The sequence below is a fragment of the Poecilia reticulata genome, chromosome 23, assembly GCF_904066995.2.
Source record: "Poecilia reticulata chromosome 23, P_reticulata-male-v2, whole genome shotgun sequence".
In the NCBI taxonomy this organism is placed as follows: domain Eukaryota; kingdom Metazoa; phylum Chordata; class Actinopteri; order Cyprinodontiformes; family Poeciliidae; genus Poecilia; species Poecilia reticulata.
In genome coordinates, this window is record NC_088852.1 from 8294254 (window position 1) to 8313027 (window position 18774).

General features: G+C 39.1%; 1 protein-coding gene across 2 annotated transcripts in view; it reads right to left on the reverse strand.

Moving 5' to 3' along the window:
- Positions 1-18774, reverse strand: part of exoc4 (exocyst complex component 4) — a 112786-nt gene that overhangs the window by 71228 nt on the left and 22784 nt on the right. For both annotated transcript variants that reach the window (XM_008400669.3, XM_008400670.3), the window contains exons 9-11: positions 17192-17337; positions 16481-16569; positions 1196-1292 (exon numbers count right to left, since the gene is read on the reverse strand). In XM_008400669.3, the coding sequence (XP_008398891.1) occupies positions 1196-1292; positions 16481-16569; positions 17192-17337 (332 nt within the window). The remainder of the gene's footprint in view (positions 1-1195; positions 1293-16480; positions 16570-17191; positions 17338-18774) is intronic.

The window sequence follows — 18774 nt, forward strand, 5'->3', positions numbered from 1 at the left end:
CTCTTTTCAAACTATCAAAAATAATAAAAAAAATACATATTTTAAGTGTCTCAAAATAGAAATTCACCAGTGGACGACTTAAGTGTTTTCCTAACTCTACATAAAAAAACTGGGTACTTAATCTTCTTCTTAATCTAAACAGATAACGTGTGTTCAATGACTATTAATCAATTAGACCAAAGCTGTATGGCTGCTGTCAATATAACTCAAGCAGAAGGAGATGTGAGATGGTTATAGTTACTGAAATGCAATCTGTTTGCTGGCCTAATTTGATTCAATTCATTTAAAAGCCCGTTTCACGATTTAGCAGTAGAGAAATACAACTATTATATATATTTTTTTGTACTTTTAAATAGTATGTTTATTCACCATCTGGTACAATAAAACCTTTGTTAACCTGACAAACTACAGCAAATTTAGAGTAGCAAAATCCATCTTTAAGCATTATAAAAATACAGCATGCTATAAAAAAAAATCATATGCATGTTTGGCTGTCTGTGGAGGAAAGCAACTTCCCATTATAATGGATCCTAAAAGGTAATGCGTCACTGCCTGAACGCCAATTCAATCAAAGGGTTTCGGTATTAGATTTACTCTGCTCTACTGGGACTATCGCACTGTCCAAAAAACTACCAGATATACAGAATATTAACACAAAACCAGACCTTCAGATGAAAACAATCTACAAGGAAAATAAAGCAGGACTGGCAGTCAATCCCAATTTTAGATTTGTACGGAAGAACAGACGTGACACACGTCGTTTGAAATCTTTGATGTATGATACTCTGTTTAACGTAAAACAGCCAAAATCAATAGCTGGTCACTGAGAGGCCGCGTAATATCATTAGTTTTACATTTTAGTGGTACTGAGTCATGTCCCAAGCATCGTAGGTCTTAAGTAGCTTGACCATCCTTCTCTGTCAGACCAGCATGACAAAAGAGACACTTCACACAAGGAGGCAACTTGTACGAATAATGAGTACAGTCTAAAAATATCTTCAGTTAAGAACACAGTTTTATCGTTTAGACTTTACTGTTACATTCTCTATTTTCTCTCCTAAACTTTTTCAGTTATTTATTATTTTTTGCTGGTTCTGTGTTAAAAAAACAACAACAAAATCACAAACATATTCAGATTCTCTTTTTTTTGTTTGCTTTTTTGGTGGGAAATATAGGGAACTGCTCTTTGATTTACCTTAAAAGAGGCTGGAAGATCACGGTGATGTTCCTCGCTCCCGGCTTACACACAAACTTCATTTCTCCACCTTCGATCAGGTTGTCATCAGCACCACCTGAAGCACAGGGAACAGAGGAGTTACTTAAGAATATCCAAACAGGCAACTGGAAGTGCCAGCACTGCAGTGAAACCATCGATAAAGTTGCAGTGAAAATTAGTTTGGTCTCGATAGGACTCTTAATAACCATTATAAAACTCTGGCTTTTAGAAATACAAATTGTTTCCCCTGTTCTATTTGTTTCACATGTTTGGAAAAAATCCCAACACAATTCTGAATACTTAGCTTTGTTATATATATCTAAACACATCAAGACTTTATCCACTCATTTTGTTTTATAAGGCAGAGTGCAGCACTATAGTGTAAGTTTTTTGAAGACATTCAGTAACTTCAACTAAAAAGTAGCTAAAATTAAATAAAACAGACTTCTGTTCATCTATGGATGAAACAAATGATCTAATCTGGGTCCTTCTACAGGTTCACTTAGGTCTATACCTGTTGTTAGGTGACTAGTCCTTCAATAAATGTTAGTTGAGAGTAACTAAAACGCAAGCGATGTTTAGTGGGTTTCATTTTACAGTAAAATGTGATAGAACCACCTTAGACACATTAAACACAATGCTTACCCTAATGGAGAATAGTCTTCCTCTGCTGTGGACAAAGATAACTGTGATAGGCAGCGGGTTTTAGCCTCAGACCACTGGCAATAATCGATACTTTTAATCAAACCTACATTAGTTTAAAAAACAATGATTCAAAAGATTTAATCGTTGCAGGCGGTACAGTACACCCAAAGCAGACACATCACTTAATCAACATGGCTCTCCATCACAGATCTAATTGCATCTTACATGCTCAGTCCCCTTCACGCCCCTGCGTCAGTGTGTGGGTGAACCCTACAGCCAACAGGGTTAATCAGAAAATCATTGCCAAGTAACATCCTGGGGGTGGGTGAGCCTACTGCAGACAGGGGAAAAGGTGAGATCACAGGGGAGACAAAGGACACCAAAGCTCATTACCTTCACTCATCCAGAAGTAATCAATAGATTTGACAGAGAAAGAAATTGCCACTTGTTGTCGATATGGCCGAACACAGAGCGAAAAGGACCGTCTGTGTGTATGTGGGCTCGTACTAATGTTTTCAGAGAATATCACGCTTGAGCACAGGCACACGTGTTTATATATAAGTTCATCGAACGGGAGTACAAAAGCTAAAAGGTGAGCAGCAATACTCCATTTGCTATTGTTGACAATTACGTTCGCGTTGCGTAGTAAGATTGGATTCAAGAAACTGGAACAAAGGGGCAAAAACTGACGCACCGATGGGTTTTCAATATTTTTTTTCTTCTGGTTTTGACGATTTTCAGAAGTAATGTAAATATCAAACCAAGATAGTTTGAGCAAATAAAAAAGCAGTTTTTCAGAAAATTAATTCACTTATTGAGACAAACAAGACATCATGATCTGAAAAACACAGAAAAAATGGCAGCCCGCTGCCATAGAAACACAAAGAACTCGTGCTAAGTAACGCCAAACACCAATTTAGTAGAAAAGACACCAGTGAGAGCTGTGAATCGACACCAGTGCTGGCTAAAAAGAACACAAAGGCCTGTCTAATGTTTGCTAAAAAGAACACCCAGATCTTTCCCCACTTTTTGAAATATATTTTGAGGACTAACCAGACAAAATGGAACTTCTTGGCATCATGAGGAAAATAACATCAATTGTGACACAGATGTGTGACAAATGATAGAACCATGAGTTCTGCTTTATAGTAGCTGTTGTAGAGGAGACGCAGTCAGTTGGGTTAAGGAGCTTTTTAATGCAAGACCAGGTTGGTTTGGAATGTAATTTTTTTTTTGCATTTGGTAAATAAGGTAATTTGAGAACTTCATTTTGTATTTACTCAAGTTATTTCTGTCAATTTGTTTGATGTCTTCAATTGTTTATGTTGCAAATTAGCAACAACAAAAAACTCAATAAATCTGTAAGGGGGGCAATTACTTTTCCCTTTTCCACTGCAGAAAAAGTAAAGCTAAATTGTATACATTTCTTTTGTCTGTGTGCATGTGTTTCTCATTCTGCTGTTTCCATTTGTTTCATTGCCATGTTTCCATCATGAATATGGGCCTTGTGAAGCTCATGTGCTTTAATACAAAGACACCAACAGTAGAGATGTGTTCAGTATTACCTGCCTGGCCTTGTATTCAAATGCATATCAGTGCCTTGTTCCTTGTGCTGGGCTCCTTAATACATTTCTAATGGAACAAGTTTTATTTGACAAGTGTGGCAGACAACACGCTCCGTACTTTCATTAAAATGACAAGAGAAGCTTTCATTCCTGTCCCTTGCTCTTCAGTCAAGGGTTTCTGATTCTGATCTGTTGCCGTGAAATTTCCCCGCGCGGTGAGCCCATTTTCTTGTTGCTAAGTGCAGACAAAGATGTGGTCCAATTCACTCAAACTTTGCCTTCCTCCATCACACTATCCATTCATCCTACCTTCAGTGCCAATTCAATTAAGACTCAATTACAGACTCCTAAACAAAGCTGCCACCAACGCGCTCGTTTCTCCTTGCTTCATCATACCCTCTGCTTTTCTCTTTCCCACGCATCGATCACTTGGTGTCGAAACTTTTTGTTTTGTACGTCTCTAACTTGCAGACATTCAAGTTGCCATGAATAAAAATCAACATGTCACACACTCTGGGGGAAGATAGCGTTACTTGTTTGCTCCAAGAGCCACATCCAACTGGAAACTGGAAAAGACACACAAACACACACTGCGAACAGTCTAGTGTTTATGCATTCCCAAATGACGGCGACCAATTTAATTTCATGCTCTAAACATCTGCATCCGTGTCAGACAAAGGAGCGAGGCAGAGACCTCATTGATCCGACGGGTCTGGGACCAGCTGCCAACAGGGCATGGCGCTGATGAATATTAATTAGAGGCGTTTTAATATGCATGGCATTTTTCAGAGCTGCCAAGACGTGACAGGGTGGCTCCGGTTTTCAGGTCAGGATGCCACCAAACTCCAGCCAGTCCTGTCTCGACACAGCGCACTAAAAAGTTTGATTTTTGTGTGCGAGGGAGCCGGTGTGACTAAATCTGTGTACTTGGGTTGTGTGTTTGTGCCCATGTGTGTCTCCCGAGATGTAGTCTGATTGAGGATTAGCGAGGGGAGCGTGTGGAGGTGGCATGGCGCTCAGTGAGAAGGCAAGTGAGATGTGGGCAGGAAGAGGTGACAAATTCTAATGTAGCCAAATCTGCCTGAAATCCCCCACGAGGGCCACAGCTCTTTCTGCAACACCTGTCCATACACCCAAGTAGACGTGTCACACAGCAATCCATTATGACACCTCTGCGTTACAGAGGCGCAACAAAAAGAACGGTACACATGGTCAGTGACTTTAAATAAACATGTATGGCAGAAATCCACTCATAAGGAATGTGACATTCGGTCAAAAAAAAAAAAAAAAAGCAACGCCAACACAAGCTAAAACCCACTCCCACACACAGCGACACCCATCGAGACTCCTGCGGTGTCTAACCATGCACTCCCCAGCCCACAGCTAATCAAGTCAGGCAGTGACTTAGTGAAATTGCATTAGCTACACTTTCCTGGGTTTGATGAGAAACAGTCTGATCCTCTGATGAATTTCAGCCCTCCCCAGTTTTAGACGAGGAACGGATGAACTCGTCATTCCTCCTTTAACAGACTTCCACGTCCCCTGAGTCCACAAGCGTGTCTGTGTACATTAAAAAAAGTCTGCAAAAGGGGCGAGATGAGTAAAGCCACAATGCCAGGCAGAGGATAGGTTGTGATCCTCATGCTGCAAGTGCTTTTAATGCAAAATTAGGTGGAAAAAACCTGTCGGCTAAGTATAGAATGTGAGTTCATCTTTGTTAGTACGTCTAGTAAAATCATGCCTTGCAAAGGGAGCTACACTAACTATTTACATATAGTTTTACATCCAAAAACTTCAATACATTTTTGTTTTGATTGGAAAGCAAAGTTAATCTCAGGGTAGAAAAATTGCATGGTTTTCCAATTTTTGCACAAATAATCTAAAAAGTGTCTTTGGTGTAATTCCAGTTTGAAAACTTTATGGGTGTTTATCTACCAGCTTTGTACATCTAGAGACTGAAACCTTCCCCCGTTTGACCTTACATGAAACCTCAAATGCTCAGATTGGATCGAGAGGCTCTGTAACCAAAAATGTTAAGGTCCTGCGACAGATTTAGTTGTATTTATACCTGGACTTTGACTAGGACTGGCCTTACACAACATGATGCAGCCACCGCCGTGGATGAAAAATATATTCAGGATGATGTGCAGTGTAGTATACCTGTGGAAAAACATTGTTTTGCAACACAGTCGTGATGTGACAAAATGCAAAACCGCTCAGGCAGTATGAATAGTTTTTCGCGGCATAATGCATTTTTATTAAACGGCTACAACAGTTTTGAGTATGAAATGTTTTACATGACCTCACTGTAGCCTCAGAAATGTTCAGCAAATACTCCCTCCAGTAGGCATATTCTAATCCCACCAACACTGTTTCACTTTGAACAAGATACAATACATGAAATTATTAATATTTATTCTTCCTGCTGCTGTCATACCAGCACTGACAGATGTGAATTGTTAAAAATCAGAACCCCAGAGATGTGTTGTGTGCAACAGTGACACTTTCAATAATTAATATCACTCAATTTACACCTGAATTTATTTATACTATAACTTATTTATGCATTGTATTCTCAGCTGTGGGGTGGATTTGATCTCGAGGTTGGCGGAGCAAATACCATTCCATCAAATTAATTTTAATAATAGAAAACTCTCATTATGACCCAATCAGACATGGAGAAGGTTTGAGTGGAAGAGGATGCCTGAAATTGACCAGAGATTCATGAATTATTGACACAGGAACCTATCTTATTAATTGAGCAGGTCCCAGTTCTGTGAATAAGCAGCCACCTGAAAGTGAGCATGCACATTTAAATGCAGCTGATTTGTACGAAGAGAATGTGGCCTGAATTGATCACTCCAAAACTCATTTTCATAGCATAAAAGCTAAAGATAAATGAGACTGTTGAGGGTGAAAATTGAATTATCCTAAGAACTGCCTCGTCTTTGCTTCTGCAAACACTAAAATTTGATGAACAAACTATAAAAGTACCAATTCTGCAGAAACCAGCTGATCATGTTACCTTATACATTTGGGTGCTTGTAGAAATAATTGATTTCCACTTTTCTATGTTCAGTTTTTATTTTAAAGAAGTTACAACATTTTTGCAGCAGCAGGGATAAGGTTGATTAGAACAAGGAACAACTTGAATGCAAAAGTCAATTTGGTTTACAGACAGTCGTATCAGGCGCAAAAACACATTCGGTAAGACACAGGTTAACATATGGAATCACACAACAAAGTTCAATGTCACTTGTTCAAGGATCATTAAGAAGAAATAGAGGACATCTATTAATTAAGATCAAGAACTGCAGCAAAAATGAAGAACCATCTACATTCAGGTTGGGTGTTTGAAGACATCGTCTACGCTCTGCAGGGCAGACAAAGGGAAAGAGGGATCAAAAACAATGCTTTGAGTCTTTGAAATGACCCTCACATATGGCTTTAAGATCGTTAAGTGATGCTTTTATGTTTGAAATAAAAACTGTGCAGAGTGGTGAAGGTTATAAATATTTCATCGTAGCCCGTGTCTCGAAAGCAACAGCAATTTCTTGAAATTACAGCTTTCAGCAGAGATAATCTTCAACAACAAATAATTGTGGTTCAAAACTTTGAAATTTATGTATGTATTTGTATGTTCTGTTCATTATGTGACTTGTGTGCATCATGGCTGTTTACAGATTTGTTTAAATTAATCCAGGAATAAATATCAGGATGACTCATAGGCAACCTTTGTTAGCAAAAGTTAGTATTAACATTACAGGAAAGACAGAACGGCTAAAATAAAAAGAAAACGAATAAACACATTCTATTAGATGCGTTAAAAGTGGTCACCACATGTCTGAACATAAAAGGGGTAATAAACGTCATGCTTACAGTATATGTGGTGCTTTTATCTAAATTGCTTTTGGCGAGTAAATTTAGTTCCTCCTATGGAGCCCACGATCGCCAACTTGCCATGGAAATCCAGACACGATTCAACACTCTTTTGTTCTTGAAATAACAGTGAAGTAAGCAGAAAGTCAAGGTGTAGGTGAACGCGTTTGAAGATACGGGTGAAACAACCACCCGGAAAACTAAGTGCCATCACATCTTTGATTAGGCCCAGCAGGGAATCAGGCGGCTTCAGTGCACTCCTCTACATTACTGGAAGGACCTGTTGCATGCTGGGTAAGCCAGAGGTGTGACTGTGTATTTAACAGCTTGGCTGTTACAGCGTGGATGTCAAAGTCTGCACAGCCCCAAGTTCCAAACGCCCTTATTCCAGCAGTCTTCCCCTCCCTCCATCCATTTTTCATTTGTTCTTCTCCAATCAGCCAGTGTGAGATTAAAAGTAAACACAGGGGTGGCAGGCAAAGCCAGCAATTATGACAGGTCCAATGCTGATTAAAATTAGCACCAGGCTTTGAAAATAAACCAGGTTTCTTCTTACTGATTAAATGTCTGCACCGAGTAAACTATTATAACCCACTCCTCTTCTCCCCGTGTTGTCCTTTGCATCTCTTTGTCTGTTTTGGATTGAGATTACATTTCCCACTGTGTGTAACTGAACAAATCACAGATTTTGCCCTTGTCAGTGATTTCACCCAAAGGGGGTTTGAAGTGTGGTTAAGTCTGTACTTGTAATGGAGCTCAGATTAATTATTTCTAAAAAGAACAAAAATGATCATATTCATAAGATTTTTTTGTAATTATTATTGAGATCCAACCCTCCGTTTCAGATTTTGACACATTTGGACTCCCTGCCAACCCCCTCCCCCGAGGACCATAAAACATAAGATAGAAAATGTGACGCATATTCTTCGATAGATGGTTGAAGTTTGTTTGCAACAAAAATTAAGGTAATACCACTTTATCCTATCGACATGTAGCAATGCGAGTTTCTCCAGCGAGTCCTGGATGATTTCAACACCATACAAATCTAATCTAAGACGTTTTAATATACTTGATCAGTCAAATAGTCCAAACTTTCTATAATTAGCACACTTCTGCATGTTTTTTAGTTTCTACAAACCCCACAGCGATGAGTTTCTGATTCATCTACTGACATACTCAGATGAAATGAATACTATATTGATTCATGTAATGATTTTGGTATCCGTGTGTGTCCCTACCTCATGCTGTGCCAAACTGGCACTTTTCTACTTTGCTTGTTAGTTAGCTTTCACCATATAAGGAAGCAGATGAATGAACGATTATTTCAGTGCAATTTCAACCAAAGTTGAGACGCGAACTGCAGACACTTCAGCTGAATAAGAAATCTTTGACAAGTCTTCAATACAAAGCTCCACATCTGCTGCTGCTCCATCTGGACAGTCTGCCTATACTTGAGATGAGTGATTGTGTGCGTGTGTGTATGTGTGTGTGCATGGTGCCTCTGACTCTACTAACAAGATCCCTCTCCAGTAGGTGCTGAACTTTAAGTTACCACTACTGGCACATTTTAAACCTTCATTGGTAATTCTTGCTACTCTGATATTTATCTGCGATTTAGAAAGTTTTTGACCTTATCTAAAGTCAGAACCGTCTGTCGTTACAGTATCAGCTTTGAGATACTTGACCATCAATGGACCAAATGCAAACAACAATCCAGAGTTTTGTATAATTATGAATTACTGAACTATTTCAATATCACAACTATTTCTTGTGTTTAAGCCAAAACATTTCATACTGGTTGTTAACTATTAAGTTATTCAAGATCCCTTTTGTTCAGAATTACAACACTTTACCCATATTTAGGATCTTTTTTTTTTTTTTTAAAGGATAACCATGTGAATGGTGTGAATGTTCAAACATTCCTTAGGATCTTACTCTAGTAGATGTCACAGCTGTTAGACGTAAAGTGAAAGAATCGTGACCTAAGACACCTTATGGTTTTGCGTGTCTCAAAAAATATCAATAAAACATTTGCAAAAACTATCAAACAAGAAAAGGGGTGCCACATGGCTCGTCGGGGAGAGGCTGAAGCCCTTGATTCCCAGCCCCAGGCCATTTGCTGCATATCTTCCTCTTCCGTCTCTGTCCTTCTCTTGTTCAGCCTCTGTTGAATAAAGGCCACTAGTGCTATAAAACCTTTAAAAATACGGAAACAAAACTGCTGTAATAGCCATCTTAATGACACTGATACCAATACCAAACCCCTCAGGTTTATGAAGCGGTGGCTTCCAAAGCACAATCCGAAGAACAGATTTAATTTGGAAGATTTTGAGTTGCTGGAAAACAAAACCCCCCCTAATTTTTAGGTTACAGACCAAACAATTCCATCAGTTTAATCAATGCCTCCACTTCTGTAAATATCTGGGGGCTGGTTATTTAAATCTCTAAAATAATTTCCATCCTCTTGCTTTATCTCACTAAAAATACAGCATGTTTGATGAGTTACTCTACAGTCAGAAACCAACACTGTTGTTAAAAGTTAATTTTCCATACTTTTCCCAAGCGCCGCTCGAATTTCAGCAAACAAAACAACTATAATTGAATAACGGAGCCCACAGCACACAATGATTTAACAACGTGTGCGTCTATGTGCACGCATCTCTGATATTGTTTTAAGCATCATCTTATTACATCTATTTACAGCCAAATTGAACATGATGAGCCAGAACAAACAGAATAACTGCTGCTAGATAAGACATGCTGTATTGTGTGTGCGTGTCTTTTTTCGCAACACAAAGATCTGCAGTTACTATTGTGAGTAATGGTGTGCCAGGAAAAAAATATGCACTTTGCATCTTACATATTCACCTAGTTATGCTCCAGTTGAAGTCAGAGAATACAAAACAAAAAGGCACAGAAGACTAAATAGACATGTTTCTTCAGATGTTCTTGTAGCATTTTGACTCATTTCATGCATGCATGTGGAAAAACCTTTGATCAGAAACCCCACGACATCTACTGATGTGATATCGTAATTGCTAATGATCCGCAAGAAATGAATGGTACTTTCAAATGGAAAAAAAAATAAAATCTCATACTGATAATTTGATATGATTCTGCCAAGACAGAAAAAATGATTTCCCTTTTGAGGAGGTCAATTACAACCACAAAAATATGCTTAACTGTTTATTTCTTGCATGTAGTGGTAATGTTTTGAAAAAAAGAGCATAAAACGCCAGTTTTAGTTTAAAATATAAAAGCTTAATAAATTCTGCCTATTAAATCATTAACGCACAACAATGAATGTTTTCCGCAAGCTTAGGGCGCTAGGATTTAAGTTTCTTGCAAAGGGTAAAGGATTTTAAGAGGATGACACACAACTGTGTGTCTAGATTTTACTTACCACCTACCTGAGGTTAGCAAAATTTCAAACCATATTAAAAATGTATTATAATACATTTTTAAAACGAGGAAAAATGAAAGAGATAGAAAAGTGTTTGTTCCTCCTGGTATCCTACAATAATGTCGTAATCTCATCTTTTCTAAGTCAGCAGTCAAACATCCATCCCTACTTATATTTATTATACACAGCGGAAATTATACAAGAGAAAAAAAATTATGAGAGCCAAGGGGAGCATCAATAGTAGCAAAGCAGACTTCCTTGACGTTCTAGCATCATAATCTTATAATAACCATCGACTTTTCCTGCCGACAATTTTCAATTCTATCTAATGCATTTATGAATATAATGAATTATAATCGCAAGGTCAATGGAAGTCGTGTATCGATCCCCCCAAAAGATGAGGGATCAATGATTATCCTTGAAATCTGCTTAGAAGTATAAAAAAAAGTTACAGGAAAAGACAAAGCTGACAAGACAGCCTATTGAATCCAGAGCAAGAATTAATAAAAGGTAATTGAAGCGCATCCATAAAATAACAGCGTAGTCTATAAAGGTGTCATGTTTGTTCACTTCAGAATGAGTGACACGGGTAGACAACGTAAGGTCTGAGCTCGCATTACTTTCCCCGCCGAGCGATCCCGGCGCCCAGCGGTGTGGCATCACACATCACCTGGAAGAAACATCGTGTCTGGTACGACACCTTCCGAACGCGAACATGCACACTTATGCGAGGCACATGCCATTTTAACATCTGCCGGCCTCACCTGTAATAGCCTGCTCACTATCGCCTCCACCCCTGCATCTCCCACTAGACACTTTTCCATTTGCACCTCTTCTCCCACTGTCCTCAATTGGGCTGTACAAATCAACTTGACAACGAACGCCACTTCTGGTCTCCTTTCTCTTCTCCCCCTCCCCTTCTCCATGTTCAGTGTTCTGTCATGGGGATATGGGGCTATTATACATAAACAAGCAGTCCCTAATACAGGACAGGCTTTTTTTTTTTTTTCTGCAACTAGACCTACTATTAGGTATTAAAGGATGACTAGAAAGAGAGCTGTTTGTAGCTAGATTGCTTGCTCAGGGAGACCCAGCCAGACTGTTCTCTTTGCCAGACTCGCTGGGAACAAGTCAATTTGAATATCAAAAGGGAAAACAGGGAATGTGTGAAATAGATTTTGGACCAAACTGATTATGAATACGTCTTGCAAGTGAAGAGGCAATGATAGCTGGGAGCATTGGGAATAGGACTTTTGTGCACGCGCTCCCAGGAAAAATTTGTAAGTCCAATATGTGCATGTTTGTTTATGTGCAAACGTGCAATGACAGGCGGACTGCGGGCTGCTATCAAAAGGGAAGGGGTTGTCACTTCAAACGTGCCCTGGGGCAAGGCAATATTGTACAAAACACAATGAAGGTTCAGGACACAAAGAGGAATAAAATATATAAAAAAAGGCAATAAATGCATTACAGGGCACTGTAAGACTGCAGCAGTTATTAGGATATATTCACACTTCACCTCCCAGATGACCGCTGAGGCCTACACACAGCAGAAAGGCAATAAAAAAGGAGAGGCCAAACATCTAAAAGTATGGAGGCAGCAGGGACACGCAGAGGAAGATAGGGGAATGGTAACACGTCTATAGATGGGAAAACGTGTTATTTTCATCATTTATTCATGGAGATTGTGATTGAATCTGGATCTGTACTCTGCAAAGGACACGCATGCACATCCAACACAGTATATACGCATTCATTTACACACAGACAGCCATGGGAGCGGGTGTATGCAACGCCAACACACACACACACACACACACACACACACACACACACACACACACACACACACACACACACACACACACACACACACACACACACACACACACACACACACACGTACATGCATGCAAACTCTCCGCCTTGCAGCTTCAATACATACATTCAGATCACAAATTCCAGATGTGGCCACATATGGAGCTGTAATGAAGTCTTCAGATGAAGCACTGGACTAATTGAAGCATACACAATGAGGAGTGCAATTAAGTCTCCCTGTGTGTTTGCATGTGTATTTGGAGCATGTGAATGAGGGTCTGTGCAGCTTTATGTGTGTGTGTGAAAATGATAGATGGGAGGCCCCTATGACACTCAGGAGAAATGAATTACATACATTACAGATTAATTTCAAAGCCATTAGAGTTTTGAGAATGCAAAAACATAACATGACTATATTAATACAACTGCTTTGTTTCTCAGTTACAGAAACCATGGCAACTTCTGCAAGGGGAAAGGCAATCGTCAGTGAACAATTTTAGCAGCAACGCATCTTTTCTGCGTCATTTTTTGACATCGTGCAGTCATTGAAATTGTTTGACATGCAAAGCAATTTGTTTTTCTATATGAAATAAGATTATCTCAGAAAAAAAACAAGTTAATTGCTTTACTATTGTTGAATATTTCAATAACAATATAGATTACAATGAACCCTCATTTCCCGAGCTGTTTTCTTTCTTTACCTTCGTCTTTGTCGACTTCAGAATGTCACCACTGAAAATATATATATATCCCAGTGTGGCCATCGAAGGCAGTAAAAATCTCTCCTACAGGCAAAACATAATTCGGCATGCACAATTTGTAAGACTGATGCTTGAAATATAATATCCAACTAAATTTTGCCTTCTAGCAGTCTTTTGCAATTGCAGTATAGCAAACTCTTGACATCACGAACCCCTGGTATTGCAAAGAAGATTACAATTTAGTATTATAATCCACACCGAGATAAAGCCATCCATGTATAGAAGTAATTATGTGGTAAAAGGAGATCACGCCTATAGAGAATAGCTACAGGCGTCGTTTACTACTTTAGTATTATAAAGCTGGCCTTTGCAGAGGGTTTCCCACGTAGTTTTGAACCTTTAAGCCTCAACTAAAAAGCTTGACTTTTTTTATTTCAGCTTGAAATTTGGTCTATGGAAATAAGGTCAATTTCAAACCCTTGTCACTACTTTTACAGTCTAGAAACAGCATGACAAGATCTTGTGGCTTTAACAGCTCTCATCAGAAAGTCTGTCTTGTTAAGCTTATGTTTCAGTTGAGCTGAGTTTATATAAACCCTGTATTTGAGCGAGTGCTTTTAACTCACAAATCTGGGTTTGAGCCACACACACACACACACACACACACACACACACACACACACACACACACACACACACACACACACACACACACACACACACACACACACACACACATCACATCTTTGAAATGTACATTTCACTTTACGATTATTCACTTGTGTCTGCAGCATAAACCCCCCAAAATATATTAAAGTTTGGATCTTTAACCTAAATGCAAACAAGTTTAAAGTGAGTGAATAAATCTGCTGGTTCTATTGAAGAAATTCGCATTTTTGCCCAACATAAAAGTAGCTGGTGCTCAATCTAAATAATTTTGCAGTCTACTATGTTAGTCACTGTTTTTATGCATTTAATATTAGGGCATAAGTGGATGCAAGTGGAGAAAAAGTACAGGAGCAGAGGCAAAAAGCCTTCAAGGCTAAGTTTCTTGGTGTTGGAGTTAATAACTGCAGTGAGTTGAAGTAGACCACTGGAGGAAAAAAAAAGAAACGACTTTAAGGAAACACCAGGCAGGAGACACACATGACTAATCTTTAAGTGTAGAGTAATCCCAAAGCCGAAAGTATTCATCAACTCAATCTCTATTTTCTAACTCTTTCCTCTCCCTCCCTGCCCACCAAGTTTAATTTAAAAGGAGGGAAAAAGTCCCTTTCCACAAAGTCTCAATACATATTTTTTTAATTTCTTCCCTCTGAAGTCTCTTAATGGCTTCTTCACTGGACCCTGATGAAAACAATGACTTTTAACCTTCCTCCTGCTCCTTCCCTCCCACCATCCGTCTCTCCGCTCCCTCCATCACAGTCGACTTATTTCACTTTCTAAATGATTTCTTACTCTTTCAATCTCTTTTCAGCCGTTCAGGCCGAGGCTCGGGCTCACAGACGGTGCTACACATTGTGACAGGTGAAATGAAAGCCAAGAGGAATCTCATCTTCTTATAAGCGCTCCGAGGCATTCAGTCAGTCAAAAAAAAAATGTAGTTTTCTACCTTCTTTCTCAGGCGCTGACAGATGGAAGGAGAAAAAAAATGAGGCTTTATGTGGAAACTATTTAGAGTTTTCTTTTATCCACAGCTCATCAATGCTGCTCTTCTAGTTTATATTTACATCCTCGCCACTTTTCCTGTTACGGAAGGAGGTAAAGAATGCATTGCAATGTCTGCCGTGACCGGACGTGTGATTAGCTAATAATGCAGCTTACGCTTTGGTGAAAATGTATTTGCTCCTTTAGATCTTTGTTCTGGTTTCCTTTGTTGCCACACTTTAGAACATCAAACAAAGCATAATGGTGGACATAGATAACCTGACAGAACACAGTACAGAAGTTTTCAATAATTTAATTCATTAAAGTGAAAAAAAGAAACTATTCATACCAACCAGAGTCTATATTTTATATAGTTTAGGGAAAAAATTATGAACCAGTGAGACAAAAGTAGAACATTTTCAAAGTGGTCAGTCCACAAAAATCTGGCCTAAAACTAAAATAGTATATCAATCATCAAACAAAAGTGGTGGTGGTATGATGGTCTGGGGTTGCTTTGCTACTTCGGGACCTGGACAACTTACCATATTTGACAAAACCATAAATTTTGATGCTCACAAAAAAGCAAGAATCTCTGAAAATACATTTGTGATGGTAAAACGGATGAACACTGAAGCAAACCACCAAGTCCACCTCTGAATCGCACACTTAAAAGTCAATATGATGAAGGTTTCGGAGTGGTGTAGTCAAAGCATAGCCTTAAATCTAATTTAGTTCATCTTAAATAAGCTGTTCATGCTTGAAAACTCTGCCATGCGAGAAAATCTGTAGTGGGCTAAATAAATTTTTTTACGGCTCTGTATTTGTGCAGATCTTATTTTTTATTTTTTTAACCCATCAACAAATCAACAAGGAATTGGATAAGAAAAAAAAAAGTAAGGCAGCAGACAGCAAACATCGCCATCAGGCATCGCTGATTGAAACCTCAAGGTCACAGGCAGACGCACAGAGAGGCAGAGGAGAGGAAAAAACAGAAGAGGTACGGGCAGCAGCACCATTCGGGCTCTCCAGGGTCCAGCTGTGTAGCTCACTTACTGAGCTATTTTGTGCGTGTGAATGTGTGAGCGAGAGCTTTTTAAGGGCTTCTCCCTGTAGGCGGATTCTGCAAAGTCACCCTGTTCTCTGCATCTCGTCAATCTCTTTCTCTATCGCTGCTTGGCGCTCCACACTCCTGTTGTCTGCCTTTTTTTTTTCCTTTTTTTTTTTTGTTCCTAAGTGCAACTCCTCGAACTGTGACATGCCCTTTCTTTCTCTGAGCACCATTACTCCCTCCTCTTTCATACTTCCAATTCCAACTCTTCACCTCAATCAGCATCTGAGTGAATCCCTCCACCTTTACAAACCGTGACCAAACCCCACCACTTTTAACTACTCGGTTCTTCCAGTGCACTATACACAGACATCTTACCGTTTTACAATCTGAGATTCACCTCTGCTGTCCTTTTATCGTCTCTCTTTTCACCAATATTTCCAGAGTCAACTTATTCCACTTAGATTGCTTCCCCACATCTTTATCTTGGCATCAAGTTTTAAACTCTGCCACTTCACCGTGCACTCCTCAGTTCATCTATCAGTCCCCCTTCCTCACCTTGTAACTCTCCGCTTTTGCTGTAGAGTTCTCGTCTTTGTTCCCTCAGGTAGGCACTCATGCTGATTGCGTGGGACGATGACTCAAACCTGCAAATAAAACAAAGGATTTGGAAATAATTAGGAGCATAACTTAAGGTTGTGAGGAATTGCAAAGAATTTCAGGGCTGATATTCATCAATTTGTTGACACAATTCTACTCATTTAAAAGATAAATAGCTATGCCACATTATAAAATGAAACTGGAAATAATATTTATTTGATATCAAAGATATTTTAGCTACTTGGCAGTGTTTTGTTTTTCTTATGCATTTTGATGCTAAGTATCATGTTGTAACAATGTGCCTTCTTAACCACCTTCTTGCTTTAAAAAAGCAAGAGTAATCTCAAAGGACCTCTTGATTTATTAAAGGTCAAAACTAAAACTTAACATCGATATGTTATTTGCACAGATACTTTTGTTTTGTAATAACAACAGCTTTCTAAAATAACGGTAGGCAAAAGGTCAATTTGAAAGTGTTAACCTAATCAGGCTTATTCCCAGCTAACCTACAACCTAAAACGGTCGCACTCCGTTGTCTACAAAAGGTCATGACGACATGACCTTAAAGATTTCTTGATTTAGGCTCAAAACATCTGACCTTAAATCTTTGACCACAATGTTGCATACGAGACCCTGTATGATCTTTCAAGCCAAGAAAGGGATTCTTACTTGAACAGTGACTGTTTGGCACGCTGGGGTCTTTTCTTGGCGAAGAAGGCGGCAAACTCACTGCCGGTGCTGGCATAGGAGAGCTGAGCCGACTGCTCGGTGGAACTACGGCTGTTCTTCACATCCAGATACTCCATCAGCAGAACCTTAAATGCACAGAGTGTGTTCTGTTAAAGGTAAAATAAAGGCAGGAAAACATTTCCTGTTTCGCTTGTGTTACGTTTGAGGGAAACAGGAACTTGTCCTTCTGCAGTGTGACATAAACTCTTGTGCTTCTGACAAAAATTAAAGAAAGAAAGAAAGTAATTTGGATGGCCACAAAACTTTTGACAAATTTTTGGATAAGCTCAACAAATCAGTTTTTCAGCCTTTTAAGTATGTCAAGTATTTCAACAACTTTTAGCCTTTGGCATATATTTCTGTATTCTTGCAGGGGGGGTGATGCAGAGATGCAACCTAACTGATGCTGTTGGTTTAATGGAAAATCATATTTCATGGCAAAAAAAAAACCTTAAGAAAAATAGTAATCCACTGACATATCATGTCTCAATCCTATTACATACCCTAAAAAAAGATCTCAACCCCAAGATAGAAAGAATCTGCAGACATGACAGGAACAGTCATTTTTTTCCCATTTCAGTTCCCTGATCTGTCTGCGTGATCAATGCTAAAATCCATCAGTGTCTGATTATGCTTCATAAAAATCTTATCAACTTCTAACAATAGTCTGAAATAAGCACATCGAAACTCTGTCCAGACCCCCCAAAAAAGTCCACTTCCTCTATCATTCTATCTGCAAATTCCCTCCGTTTCTTTCATTTGCTCTCATTTTTCAAAGTCTCTTTAAGCTTCAACTATCATTTCTCACATTTCTATTTTTTCCCCTCCAAGTTTCTTGCTCCGTCTTCCCGTGGTTCGTATCTGCCTCTCTCTCGCCCACCCCTCATTCCTCTCTCTGCGAATGCATATGTTCCAAAATAGCCTCCCATATCTAATAGCTTCATAATTTATCAGGGCCATTTAGCCTGTGTGTGTCTAATTCTGAAAGCGCAGTGTGGGTCAGCCCAGAATGGGACAGGAGTAATGGCTGAGCAGATGGAGATCCATCCCGGCCATAATGATGTAATTAACGCTGTGCAGAGCATTCCCTGTCATGCATGGGGAAGCCTTCCATGCTAGGGTTGATATCTGATCCAACACAAAGTAGCAACCATAAAAAGTGAACTATGTAATGCAAGCAGTTTTCTTTCAGAGCTTCCAATAAGCTGATAAAAAAAATAAATAAATAAAAAAAAAGGTCTTTTAAGGGAGGGTTAAAACTATCAAGTCAACTCTAAAAACTTTTAAGGGATCTCGTATCAAGTTAAATCAGTCCGGACTCTTTGCAAGTGTTTACAAATTTAATAACGCGTGTTAATCCACAATCTTTTACCAATTAATCACTCCCCAACACAGTTCCCCAATCACAACAGCTGAGCTTGTCGCCATATCACGCTTGCCGACCCAAAACTTGCAGCAGCGTGGTGACCACTTGCCACTGGCCCTGTGCTGCAGCTAATCCCATCAGTGTATTAATTACTAAT